This window comes from Chelonoidis abingdonii, chromosome 4, assembly GCF_003597395.2.
Source record: "Chelonoidis abingdonii isolate Lonesome George chromosome 4, CheloAbing_2.0, whole genome shotgun sequence".
Lineage (NCBI taxonomy): Eukaryota > Metazoa > Chordata > Testudines > Testudinidae > Chelonoidis > Chelonoidis abingdonii.
In genome coordinates this window covers 154,326,664-154,339,300 of record NC_133772.1, presented here as the reverse complement: position 1 = coordinate 154,339,300, position 12,637 = coordinate 154,326,664, and the positions used below count along the sequence as shown (strand labels likewise).

Here is a 12,637-nt window from a genome sequence, read left to right as displayed (position 1 = left end):
CTTTCAGCTATAGACACTGGGAATAGCCTCCCAGCCTAAGTATACAAGTACAAATTAAAATCCTTTCAGCAAAAATACAAATTTAACTCCTTCCAGCCAAATACACATTTGCAAATAAAGAAAACAAACATAAGCCTAACTCACCTTATCTACCTAGTACTTACTATTCTGAACTTATTAGAGCTTGTATCAGAGAGACTGGAGAGAAACCTGGTTGCACGTCTGGTCGCTCTCAGAACCCAGAGAGAACAACAACCAAAAACTAACAGCACACACACACACTTTCCTCCCTCAAGATTTGAAAGTATCCTGTCCTCTGATCAGGTGACAGCCACGCTTACTGAACTTGTTAACCCTTTACAGTCAAAAGAGATATAAAGTACTTCTGTTCTATTAACTTCTACTATCTGTTTATGACACCCTGAATCCCCAGTCCCTGACTTACTGTGCAGTAAATTTGCACTATGAGGCAGGATTCCCCATTCAGCTCAAGAGGCTGATCATTCTGTCTTGGCCTCCTAGGGTTTGTTCTCCCTCCTCCTCGCACTCGTACCCCCTCCCCCTCGCCAAGATTTCTTGTCACTGGCCTGACTTAGCTCCCATCCAGATTGATGGAATTTTTACCATTGAGTCCAAAGGCAGCAGAGTTCGGCCAGAGCTGAGAGCTCTGCAATTCCACCCTTTAATCTTGTGGGGTAAAACTTGTAATTCTGGGTGCTACAACCATTCCTTCCGCTCACCCTAATCCCTATGTGCCCTGTTAGCAAAGATCCTCTTCCAGATGGCAGCCTACTGAATAACTTTGTTATGGGCTTGCAAAGAGTATAAAGCCTCTAGTACAGGAGTTGGCAACCTTTCAGAAGTGCTGTGCCGAGTTTTCATTTATTCACTCTCATTTAAGGTTTTGTGTGCCAGTCATATGTTCTAATGTTTTTTAGAAGCTCTCTCTCTCTCTAAGTCTATATATTATATAACAAACTAGTGTAGTATTGTAAAATAACCAAGGTTTTCAAAATGTTTAAGAAGCTTCATTTAAAATGAAATTAAAATGTTGATTTTGTGCCACCAGCCTGCTGCTGGTCTGGGGTTCTGTTTACCTAGGCTGGCAGTGGGCTGAGTGCGGCCTGTGGCTGGGACCCCAGCTGGGAAGGGTCTGGCAGCCAAACCCCAGACCAGCAGTAGGCTGTGCAGGGCTAGCAGCCAGGACCCCAGACTAGCAGTGGGCTGAGCAGCTCAGCCCACTGCCACTTGGGTTCCATCCGCTGGCTCCTGCCAGCCAGAATCCTGGCTGCCAGACCCACTCAGCCTACTGCCGTTCTGGGGTCTTGGCCCTGCCCACAGACAGTGGGTACCTACCTTCTCCCTGGTTCTGGCCCTTTCTCGTCCTCTCTCTGCACTGCACTGAGAGTGGGAGTAGACCAAGCACAGGGCTAGGGGTGAAGGGTCTGGCCAGGAGCTAGAATGAGGGAGGGGGCTCAGGGTTGGGGGCAGGAAGTTTGGGTGTGGGGGCACTTACCTGGGCAGCTCCCATTTGGTGTGAGGGGTGCAGGTGGGAATGTGAGTGGGGGTGCAGGAGCTCCCGTTTGGTGCTCGGGATGGGGATGTGTGGGGTGCATAGGATGCTGGGGGTGCAAGAGTCAAGGCAGAGGGCTAGGCAGGTGTCAGGGTAGGGGGGCTGAGTATGTGTGGGGATGCCAGAGTCAGGGCTGGGGTTGTGCGGGGGAGGAGGTGAAGGAGTCAAAAGAGGGCTGAGTGGTACAGGGGCCTGGGAGGGTGTGGGGGTGCAGGGCAGAGGGCTGGGTAACTGCACCCCCAACCCCCCTCCTTGTCCCAACTACCCCCATCTAAGCCTCCCTGCCCCTTGTCCCCTGACTGCCCCCAACCCTTATCCACACCCAGACAGAACCCCCCCGACTCTCATGCCTATCCAACCGCTCCCTGTCCCCTGACTGTCCCCACCCATTATCCAACCACTTCCCCCCCAGACGCGGACCCCTTACCATGAGGCTCCCCGCTGATCCAGAGCCCTGCTGCTGTCCACAGCGCTCTGAGGGGCAGGGCTGTGTGCGGCGGTGGGGCTCCGGATGAGTGGGGAGCGTCTTGCCCTCCCATGGAGCCACACGCTGCCCCGCGAGAGCGTGCAGCCCCGACCCGCAGAGCACTGTGCGCAGCGGCTGGGCGACAGGGCTCCAGGGGAAGGGGGGGGGGAGGGGCCAGTGGCTTGCTACGCTGGGCCCGGCACTCCAGCTCGGGAGCACGGACCCTGCAGCTTGCTGCGTCGGCAGGATTTTTAATGGCACCCTGGGGTCCCAGCAGGCCCCAGCATGCCATTAAAAATTGGCTGGCATGCCATAGGTTGCCGACCCCTGCTCTAGTAATAAGCTATTGCCTGCCTAAACTGTCAGAATTGGCATCGAGGAGGTGAGACAGAACACGTGATGATGATGATGGCTTTTATTAAGTCTGATATCTCCTGCCAAGGCTTGTTGATCATTACAAATATTTCAGGGCTAGCAAAATTAAGAACTGGTCCTGCATGCTCATCCTCAGCTTCTCGTGGCAGCAGCTGAACAAGGATCCCAGAGCTTTGGGATGCTCTGGCAACTTTTAACTCGATTGCTTTAATGCTTGTGTCATGGGCAGGGAACCTGCTGCCTAGTGCAGCCAATTAAGTACAAAGAAATAGACTTTTTAGATCAAGATAAACAAGACTTTCTTACCCGCCATCAATGGGTCACTCCCATTGGGAGTGCAGGGGATTTTAGCATGGCAAAGTGTGCTGGGGGAAGAAAACACAAGCCAAAAACTCTTTTCTATTTTAATCTCTTAAAAGTCAGGTCTGAGCTCTGACTTGTGCCTTTCAGAATAATCATTCAGGGTGATGATACAAACATCTTAGTTGGCGCACAGATGTCCAGGGTACACGAACACTCAGTAACCACAGACTTCTCTAGTTCACTCATCTTGATGTCCCTCTTAGTGTTTTCAAAACCAGAAAATCCCCAGCATAGTGGGCTGGCTTTGAGAATGAGCCCAATGTCCTGCTGATTTGCCAGCAATAGTCACATCTTAGAGGAATATGGAAAAAGCCTTGCACTGCGAATAGCATGGTGGGGGAATAGCTCTTCAGGATGAATTGGGAGGCAATATATCTAGTCTCAAAAATAAGTTGAACTTTTGTTGGTTGTCTTAAGCCAGTCGCTATTAGGCCTATTGGGGTCAGAGGGGTAGGGGGGGACAGATTATCCTACATTTGCCTACTGTGTGGCATCTTCACCTCTGAAGAGTCTGGTACTGGCCACTGTCAGATGGGATACTCTACTAGACAGACCTCAGGAATTGCCATATTGGATTGGACACAGTGTCAGGCTTGCATGCAAGTGGCAATTTCATCATGGCAAAGGTTTCCTGGAAGCCTCTTGCTGTCTGTAGTTGCTGAAACTCAGTATTCTGAAGCCTCTCAAAATGTGAATTGGCAGGTTTGATGGGTCAGATGTGAATGTGGAGGGAGACATCCGGTCAGAATGTTGCAGTTAATCAGCAGCAAACTGCAGTTCATCAGTCACAAAACACTGATGTGGCAGCTGTTGAAGCTTAGCTTTTCAGTCTAGCTTCCTGCAGCAGTGGGAGAAATTGGGCAATGACCCTATAACTGCTTTGAGATCCAAGGGCAAGTGTCTGCTAGAACTCGTAGTATCTCTTACTCCCAGTCCTTCAGCAAAACCATGCCAAGCTTTCTTCAAAGCTGTGCTACACCATCAAACTTGCCACCTTGGCTTCAGAAATCTTGAGACCATATGAGTGACTCTGTTTCAGAACCCTTTCTTCCCAGACTAGCCCAGTAAACACTCATAAGCAACAGCCAGTGCTCTCCAAAGACTGAAATAGTGTTTCTCCTCCTACTGCTTCAGTATACGAATAATGAAAGTACTTTAAGTAGTGAAGTGTTGCAAACCCACACAGCCTGAATGCAAGTAGCAGCCATTCTACTTGCTAGCTATGTTGAGGCCGTTACCAGTTAACTTCACTGAAAAATAGGGCTCTTTACTGGATTAAGGATCAGGAGATAGGAAGGTCACAATGTTCTTGTCTCTTGCATCTCTTTAGCCAGAGACTTGTCTGTCTGGTTCCTGTACCCTTAGAATCCTATGATGTCTAGGTGCCAACTTCACTGAAGTTGAAACCCTGCCTAAGTCCTTGGTAAAGACAGTGGAAGCATTAGTCAGCACCGTATGAGGATTACTCACAGCAGTTTGAAACGCAATGGGCACTTGATCTAGTCAGGAGGGAGTCACTCCATCTTCTAACCTCTTTGCTGAGCAAGTGGTAGCGAATCTGCCTTCTCAGGAGGTACATGGGTGTGTTCTAAACTAAAGGACCAAGTCTTGTATCTTGACATCTAGTAGCGCCTCAATACGAGAGCCTCCTTAGCCTCTGTTTTAGAACATTGTCAAGGGCTTCTCTTGAGCACCCTGGCCCTCTGCCCAGGGCAGGAAGAGGATCCAGGGCTCCCCACAGCAGGCCTCCTGGGAGGTTCTTACCATGGCCTGGCTTCCAGCCTGTCCAGGGGATGGGGCTTTTGGGGCAGGGGAGAGGAAGAGGTGAGGGGCAAAGGCCCACTTCAGACCCCTCCCCCAATTGGGAAGAAGCTGATGCCACCCCTGGACTTCAGACAAGTATGAAGCAGTACCACAGGGAATCCAGATCAAATGCTGTCCTGGAGTGATCCTGACCAGGACTTGAATTCCAGGATTGTCCCACCCAGTTAGAACAGGTGGTCACCCTACACATCTTGTACAAAAAGTTACCTTCCAAGACATACTATTGTAGTATCCTTTGAAAACTCATTTGCTGGTCAGTATCATGCTGATACAATATTGCCACACTTTTATGTGAAGTTATAAAATATGCCTCTGATGTCAACACATGTTCCAAACCTCACAACCCTGCCCAAACTGAGGTTGGGGAAACTGCTTTGTCCTAAACAAAGCAACATGTGCTCTGCTTAACTTGCATTTTAAGCAGTAAACAGAGTACTCAAACATAGAGGGGAAACAAAGAAAGCTCACACAGAGTAAGCCAGCAGGGAACATCCTTCCACATAGACTTTGTCTCCTACTTCCCAGCTGGAAACTATAAAAAGGAGAGACAAACACTCCAAGGCACCATCTCTCATCTCCCCGCCCATCACATTCTCTGCACCTGAAGTGACAAAGAAAGCAAGCCTTGAACTCTGGGGCAGGGGTCCTGACCGACAGGGTTTCCTTCAGTAAGACTGCTGAAAGCATGTGGTGAGAAACTTTGCTTGACTCTGATCTAGTCTGCTAGTTAAGTATTAGTAAACTACTTGTCTCTGTATTTCTTGTAACAATTTCTGACTTTTTTGTGCCTCATTACTTTTACTCAAAGTTTGTAGATAATAAACTTGTTTTACTGTTTTGTCTAATCCAGTGTGTTTAAATTGAAGTGTCTGGGTAACAAGTTATGTGCCTATTATTCACTCAAAGGAATAATGAACTTAAAACACTTTGTACTGTCAGAGGGGGCTGGGCAATACAGGGCATACATGACTGGGGTATGCTGGGATCACCCTTCAGTATAACCCAGGCTGGTGGGAAGCAGATTGTAACTGGCAGGTTGCAGTTACAGATGTTCAGGGTGTGGCTTGCATGCTGGAACGCTACTTGTGAGCAGTCCAGATGGGAGCTACTTCAGCAAGGCATTGTCAGGTACTCAAGGTTATAGGGCAGGGGTAACACCAGGGTACAGGTTTGTCACATGTACTCAACTCCCTTTTAAGAAGGAGAGGTGCTTTATAGCCTCAACATGCCCGTGCTGTTCCAAGAGTGGCATGACACATCACCTGAGCTGCTGACTCTCTTGTCACATTTCTAGTCATATGAAATTGTAAATCTATCATCCACTCTGCAGAATTCAGCACGTCTGGGACTTCAGCCTTCTGAAGAATTTCTTCGAATATATATGGTGAATCATTGTTAAGCAAATATAGCCAGCTGAGTTTCTGCCAGGGCGAAGAAACCCAGAAGCAAATGTGCACATATTCTGTTGCAATATAGTTCTAACATCATCAAATATAAAAGGCTAACCAGAAACAGCCCTCTAATGTCTAATTTAAGAATAGCAGCTAAATCCCTTTCCTTAATAAAGAAATTAAACATGACTGAAGGCCTGAAATGTCCAATACAAAGAACATGTCACAAAACGAACTTTCCTTTGCTGAACAATGTAGCTCCCATTCAGCTATTGAAGACCAAGTCCCACTCTCCTTATAAAGTCCTTCGGAGCAAAGCCTCTTATCAAAGGGGGCAGTTACTGGCCAAAGAACAACTGGATTCATAAATTACTTAGCTACTAAAACAGTTGTGCTTGTATCATAAGCCTTTCTCCCAAATCTGGACCTTAGCGTCCAAAATCTGGGTGCGTAGCATGAACCCTTCTAAGCTTACTTACCAGCTTAGCTTTGATCTCGCTGCCACCATCCAAAAATTCCAGGGTTTTGGCCCCCTCCGGTCTCCCACCCAGACTTTCCTCTCTGGGCTAACCTGATAGTACGGATGCAATCTCTTTACATCACAATACCAAGAAGCATGTCTCCTTTATTCCACAAAGAGACAAACCCCAAATACAAGGAAACAGAGATGATCCTATCTCTTCCCCCTCCCACCAACTCCCTGGTGCTGCAGAGCTTACCCTCCGTAGATCTAACACAAAGAGAATTCCCTCCCCTTGTTCCTTAACCTACCCAGAGAGAAAAACTCAAACAAGTCTTACAAAGAAAACTTTATATAAAAAAAAAGAAAGAAAAAGACATAAGAATATAAACTCTGCATCAAGATGACAATACAGGGCTATTGCTTATAAGAAAATATGAATAAACAGTCTGATTCAAAAAGATATCCAATTTGAAACATTCCAGCAAGTTACACACATGTAAATACACCCAAAACAACATAAAAGCCTATATTGTTTTTCTACCTGTACTTACAAGTTGGAAACAGAAGATAAGACGATAGAAAGAACCTTCTCATAGCTGAGAGACAGACAAAAAGACTCAGAGTCCAAAAATTCCCTCCCTGACTTTGAAAAATCCAGTTTCCTGATTGGTCCTCTGTCAGGTGTTTGGTTCCCTTTGTTAACCCTTTACAGGTAAAAGAAACATTAACCCTTAGCTATCTATTTAAGACAGCTTGGACTAAACTCTCATGACATTCAGTCCACCTCACAGAAGGGGTCAGTTTTCTGTGTAGCAAATGGTTGCAGGCTACAAATGGAGTATGGAGAACTAGATAGTCACTTACCAGAACTAAAAACCTAACCCTCTTCTGCTCTGTTGCTGAGCAGAATCCCTTCTAATATAACTATAAAGTGAACTGTAACATATACCATAGGCATGTTAGAATAACTTCTCACTCTTCCTTTTGTAGGTTATATTCAAAGTCAAATGTGCAGCAGAATTCAATAAGTACAAGTAAGTGACAACTCCTCTTGCCTACCCCAAACATGCTCTCATTGGGTATATTAACAGTACAGCATATAGGAAAGATAGTCAGTGTCTGAAATCTACCAAATGCTACATTCCAACCTCATGGCAAAAGCATTGTTTGTTAAACAACATCTGGGTAAGAGACAAAACAGATTAATTCAGTTGCCTCAGTGCACAGTGAGGAAAGCAAAGCCCTGAAGAAGTTGTGGGCTAGTCACTGGGCAACTTGATCATTAGATTTGGGTGCCTATGTGGGTCTGGAGGTGAAGAACTCGCTTGCACCCATAAGGGAGATGCTATAGCTCCTGGTTTGCGCCACACACACACGCTCACTCACTGCCTCTTGCAGGGAGGCTGTCATTGGTGCTAAGGGTACATCTACACAGCAATGGGGGGAAAAAGTCTGCCAGTGCCAGCTGGCTCAGTTCCACAACCTGAACCCTGCAAGCTTGTGTCACTGCTGTGTGGCCATCCATGCTCAGACTGGAGCACAAGCTCTGGGACCCTCCCACCTCACAGAATCCTAGAACCCAGGCTCCAGCTCTAGGCTCCTACACAGCAATGAAACAGCCCCATGAGCCTGAGTCAGCTGGCATGTGCCAGCTGCCAGTGTTTTATCTGCTGTGTAGACACAGCCTAAGGGTCTAGAATGAGCAGTGCTATTGCAGCTAAGCGTTAGACACACGAGCTGTCTGTAATTCATGGGAGGCTATTAATGTGCTAGAGCACCAGAGTCACACATGATGAGGCTGAGAACCATAGTAGAACGTTTCTGGGATTCACCCCCATCCTATCTAACCATAAACCAGTGGGGGCGGGGGCGCTATCCTCTCGTGATGCGCACAGCATGGGTTCATAAGCTAGGGATCTCAACACACCAGCCACTCCTATTGCTCAAGCCTGTGTGTTAAGTCATTCTAATAATACATCCTTCTGTATGGAAGGAGGGACTTGACAGTGACCATTAGTTCTTGACCTATGGGTCTAACGGACCTGTCAGGAGACAAACTCTCAATGAACAGTGTGTGGATTCTACTGTATTTGCAGCCACTTATTTTCACCAAGGCTGGTGGCGATTGGGCTGACTCTAACTTAGATTAAATCTAAGTTAGAACAATAAAGGTTTATCTTGCAACTTTAAGGTAGACAGGAATCTTGTAACTCATGATTCCTTGCAAGCTTCTACCAGCTGAGTGATTTTTAAATACCAGCATTATACCAACTAAACCACTTGAACTGGCCTTCTAAATGGCTTCCCTTGTCTACATAACTGACCTTTCACACGTGCTAACCTACTGAGTTATAGCAAATGGAGAGCAATGCTGGGAGTGAAATGAACTGATAGAGAACGAGGAAGATTATGCGGTGGTAGAGACTTCTTCAGACTGTTTTGCTCAGTTTGTCTCTTTCCTTTTCCAGGGTCCTGTTGTATCTGGGCTCCATATTTACAAGCCTTCTCTTTCTCGTTGTGAATTTAACTTGTGCAATGCTTATCCATGGAGATGTCCCAGAGAGTCGGTTGAGAAGGACAGTATTTGTTCGGGAACTAATCAACGACAGTCTCTTCATTCTTTGTGCCATTTCATTAGCTTGTTGTATGTGCAAACTTGCAAAAATGTCATCAGCAAACGTCTACCTCGAGTCAAAGGTAAGGTAAACATTCTCTAAACTGCACTGAAATGATTTACTTCAGTCCATAGGGGTGCAAGTCCAAGACCATGACCCCATCATGCTAGATGCTCTGCAAACATAGAACAAAAAGATGGTCCTAGCCTGGAGCTAGTAAAACTTCTTTCTGAAGTTTGGGATCTTCAGTTTGTGTTTGTGCTTGTAGATCTATTGGTGCAAGAGAAGATCATTGTAACTCACAGATACTGGACCTGTTTTTTGCCCAGGGACTCTTAAATCACTTGTTTCAGTACAGAGCCAGGATCTGGTACTAATTGTGTGTTGCTGTCTGACACCAAAGTGACTTAATGTCAAGGCATTTGATAGTAACTGCAGTCTTCTGCTAATGTGACCTCCACAAACCAGGTCCACTAGCAACCCAGTCTAGTAATAAAACTCTGGTGGTCTCTTGTAAGCTGGCTTACTGCTTCTGACAAGTGATGTAGGAGAATCCCGCTTCATTACATGTAGCATCTCCTTGTGGGCTAACTGCACCTGGTTTGGGGTTCCCTCTCTCCCTGCCTTTTCCAGACTAGACCAAAGGATGTATAGACACACCCACATTCCATCAGCTGGGAGCATTGAGCATAGGCAGCTTGTTAGCTTCACTGGCCCTTCAGGATCAGGGAAACGCTCTCCTTTCCTCACCTGGCCATGACCTCCACCGCTTGAGGGGCCATGTCAGGAATTGGAAAGGGTGCAACATGCAGAAACACCTAGCCCAAGTACTGGGCTCTTCTGTAGGTCTAGAATCTGTTCTCGGCCAGGCTTGGTCTCTCTCCTTTGCGGGAGCCCTGGGCTCTTGTTACCATTGGAGCCAGAATTCCAATCCCATGCTGATGGCCTAATGAAAGGCAGCATTACCTCTGCTGCAGGTGGGCCTAGAGGACTATCTCTGTCCCATGGTGACCATGCTCTGTGTCCAGGATCTGCAAAGCCCCTGTCTGTCTCCACTGACCCAAATAAGGCTTGGCGGCATTCGCCCCTCGTCAAAGAAGGGATGAGGATGTTGCTGAGCCTGAACACTAGGGATCAGGAATTGGCAGCTCCTGTGTGTGCCCAAATTGGGAGCCTGGGCTCCTGTATCTCAACAAAGCTACTCTGCCCAAGGCAATGACTCTTATGTCTGAGTCACTTTGCTAGATCCGTGTCTACATTATAGGCTGCTAGGAGACGCTTCCCCCTCCTTGGAATTATGGACGGTGACCACTTGAGCTTTCCTGCACGTGGTCTGGACCTAACAGGCTTTAAACTACTGCCCCAGTAAAATGCCTGCCTGTCTCCTCTGCTTTATGCCTTTCTTCTGCCTGGGCTGAACTTGCATAGGAGAAAGGGGATCTCTTACTTGCTGACCCCCCTCTACCTCCTGCAGAGTCCATGACTTGGGGACCTTGCCCCATGTTTGTCTAATGGGCTCAGCACACTGAAGACGCTACATAGACTATACCAGGCTACGCCACCCAGTCTATCTTCAGTAGTGCATGTAGTTCCTGATGGCTTCCCATTTTCTCCCCCCAAAACTGCCCATGTGTATCTTCCTGAGGATGTGTGAATTGTCAAGGGGGCAGGCGCTAAAGAGCCCAAGTTTATTTGAGGTCAGTCAAACTGCCAGAAGCTTCTCCAGTTCTCAAACAGTCTGTGCTGCAAAACAAGGAAAAGGTGGAACTAAACTCTGGCTTCTGGCTGAACGTTCTGGGTCTCAGCGACATGTTTGGCAAGTCACTTTTGTATGTGGGGGAAAATGGACATGGACGTTTCAGCAAGTTGCAATATCTGACCATCAGGGCTCTGTGCTGCTGGTTTTGGCTCTGCAGCATGATCAGGCAGGAGTCACAGTTGCATGAACTTGAATTTAAATAGCCTTCAGAGATGTACTGACTTCCTCTGTGCAGGACTGGCTTCCTTTGCCTCTGCGAGCGTGTTCTGAAATCTGAAGTTGCTGCTTCTGGAAGTAGAATTTGTCCTCCACTGATGTTCATATTCTCTCTCCTCTTGCCACCCCACAGCTCCTTGCTCTGGGAATTGCTCCTAATCAGTAGTACCCAATGGCTTCTCTCACTTGAACAACTTCACAAAAGGCTGTTGCTACATCAGAACTCCAGTCCTCTCTTCCACGTGTGCTGTGCTCACCAGCCAATGTAATACTGGGGCTTTCACACGGACTGCTGTTGACTAATCACTGGGCTTCACGCCTCAAGTTAGTGGCAACATAGCACCATAAATGATGACCAAACCCATCCTGTATTTTGGTATAACTAAGCTGTAGCTGTCCAGCCAGGTAGTCTGTATAATTGTCTGCTTGCAAAAATAACCACTATGGAACTGGAACCCACTATTGGGCTAATCCTCCCTGTGGTTCCATCACTTGGTTGGCAAGGTTCCACTTCTCGTCCTCAAGGTCGGTAAGAAACAGCCATGTGAAACGATGTTTGCAGTCAACTCACAACCAGCTCAGAATGAAGTTCTTTACATTAGCTTTAAATATCTTAGTGAGGGCATAGATCTGTGTAGATGTTCTGGATCTGATCATGCATGCATGACTTGCTGTGCATAAAATTACAATTTTTATGGGAAGATTTGTGAGCCTATCAGATTTTTAACGTATCTCGTTTCCTTCCCTGTTCTTAGGGCACATCTGTCTGCCAGGCTATCCTTGTCGGTTCAGTAGTTGTTCTTCTGTACTCTTCAAGGGCTTGCTATAACCTAGTAGCAGTGGTCATATCTCCAGAGAACGTTCCTAGTCCGTTTAATTATGGCTGGGACAACCTTTCAGATAAGGTAACTAATAATATTAATGGGTGGATGTTGGAGGGTGGTAGTGGGCATGTCTCAAATTCACAACATGGCTACTGAGGAGAAAAATCAATGTTCTGGATGTGTGGGATCTCACTAGAGATGCTGTCGCCGTGTTCTAAAAAGCTTTCGTATTCCAGTTCTTGAGACTCACTGAGAACAGTCAGTCCTAATAGCGGATGTGTCATTAAGCATTACATTCCTATCTACAACTAGACGTGTATGGAGGAGCTTGACCCTGAAAACTCAATGAGCAGCCCAAGTAACTCTCACCTGATGCTAATATATTAAAAGAGCTGCAATATTTGGGGAAATATGACTGTCACTCCATCACTACTTAGACTCCTCCTTTAATTTGGGGGGTTATTTGTCACAAGTGCTTCTAAATGTTAGATCTCAGTGGTGACAACTACCAGACCTTCCTACTCCATGTAACTGCCACTAATATGTTACTAGCCATAACTGTAAGATGCAGCGAATGGGATTTGCTTGCCAAGTATCTAAATACTGACCAGGTGCACAAGATTAAACATCAATGAAATCTTAATTGGACACCAAACTGCACCCTCTTAATGGCAAGTGCGCACCTGTAGAGCTGGTGTAATGTCATGACCTACTGTGACCGGTAAGTCAGTCTAGATCCTGAGCATCTGTGACCAGCCAGGGTTGTCT

The 12,637-nt window shown here is 46.7% G+C and overlaps 1 protein-coding gene across 1 annotated transcript in view; it reads left to right on the top strand.

Annotated features, from left to right (window-relative positions):
* GPR137C (G protein-coupled receptor 137C) overlaps nt 1–12,299 on the top strand; it is a 24,575-nt gene extending 12,276 nt beyond the window's left edge. The window contains exons 2-4 of the mRNA XM_075065810.1: nt 7,446–7,489; nt 8,924–9,152; nt 11,801–12,299. Coding sequence (XP_074921911.1) covers nt 7,446–7,489; nt 8,924–9,152; nt 11,801–12,025 — 498 coding nt within the window. The 3' untranslated portion in view covers nt 12,026–12,299. The remainder of the gene's footprint in view (nt 1–7,445; nt 7,490–8,923; nt 9,153–11,800) is intronic.
* Nucleotides 12,300–12,637: the final 338 nt, after the last annotated feature.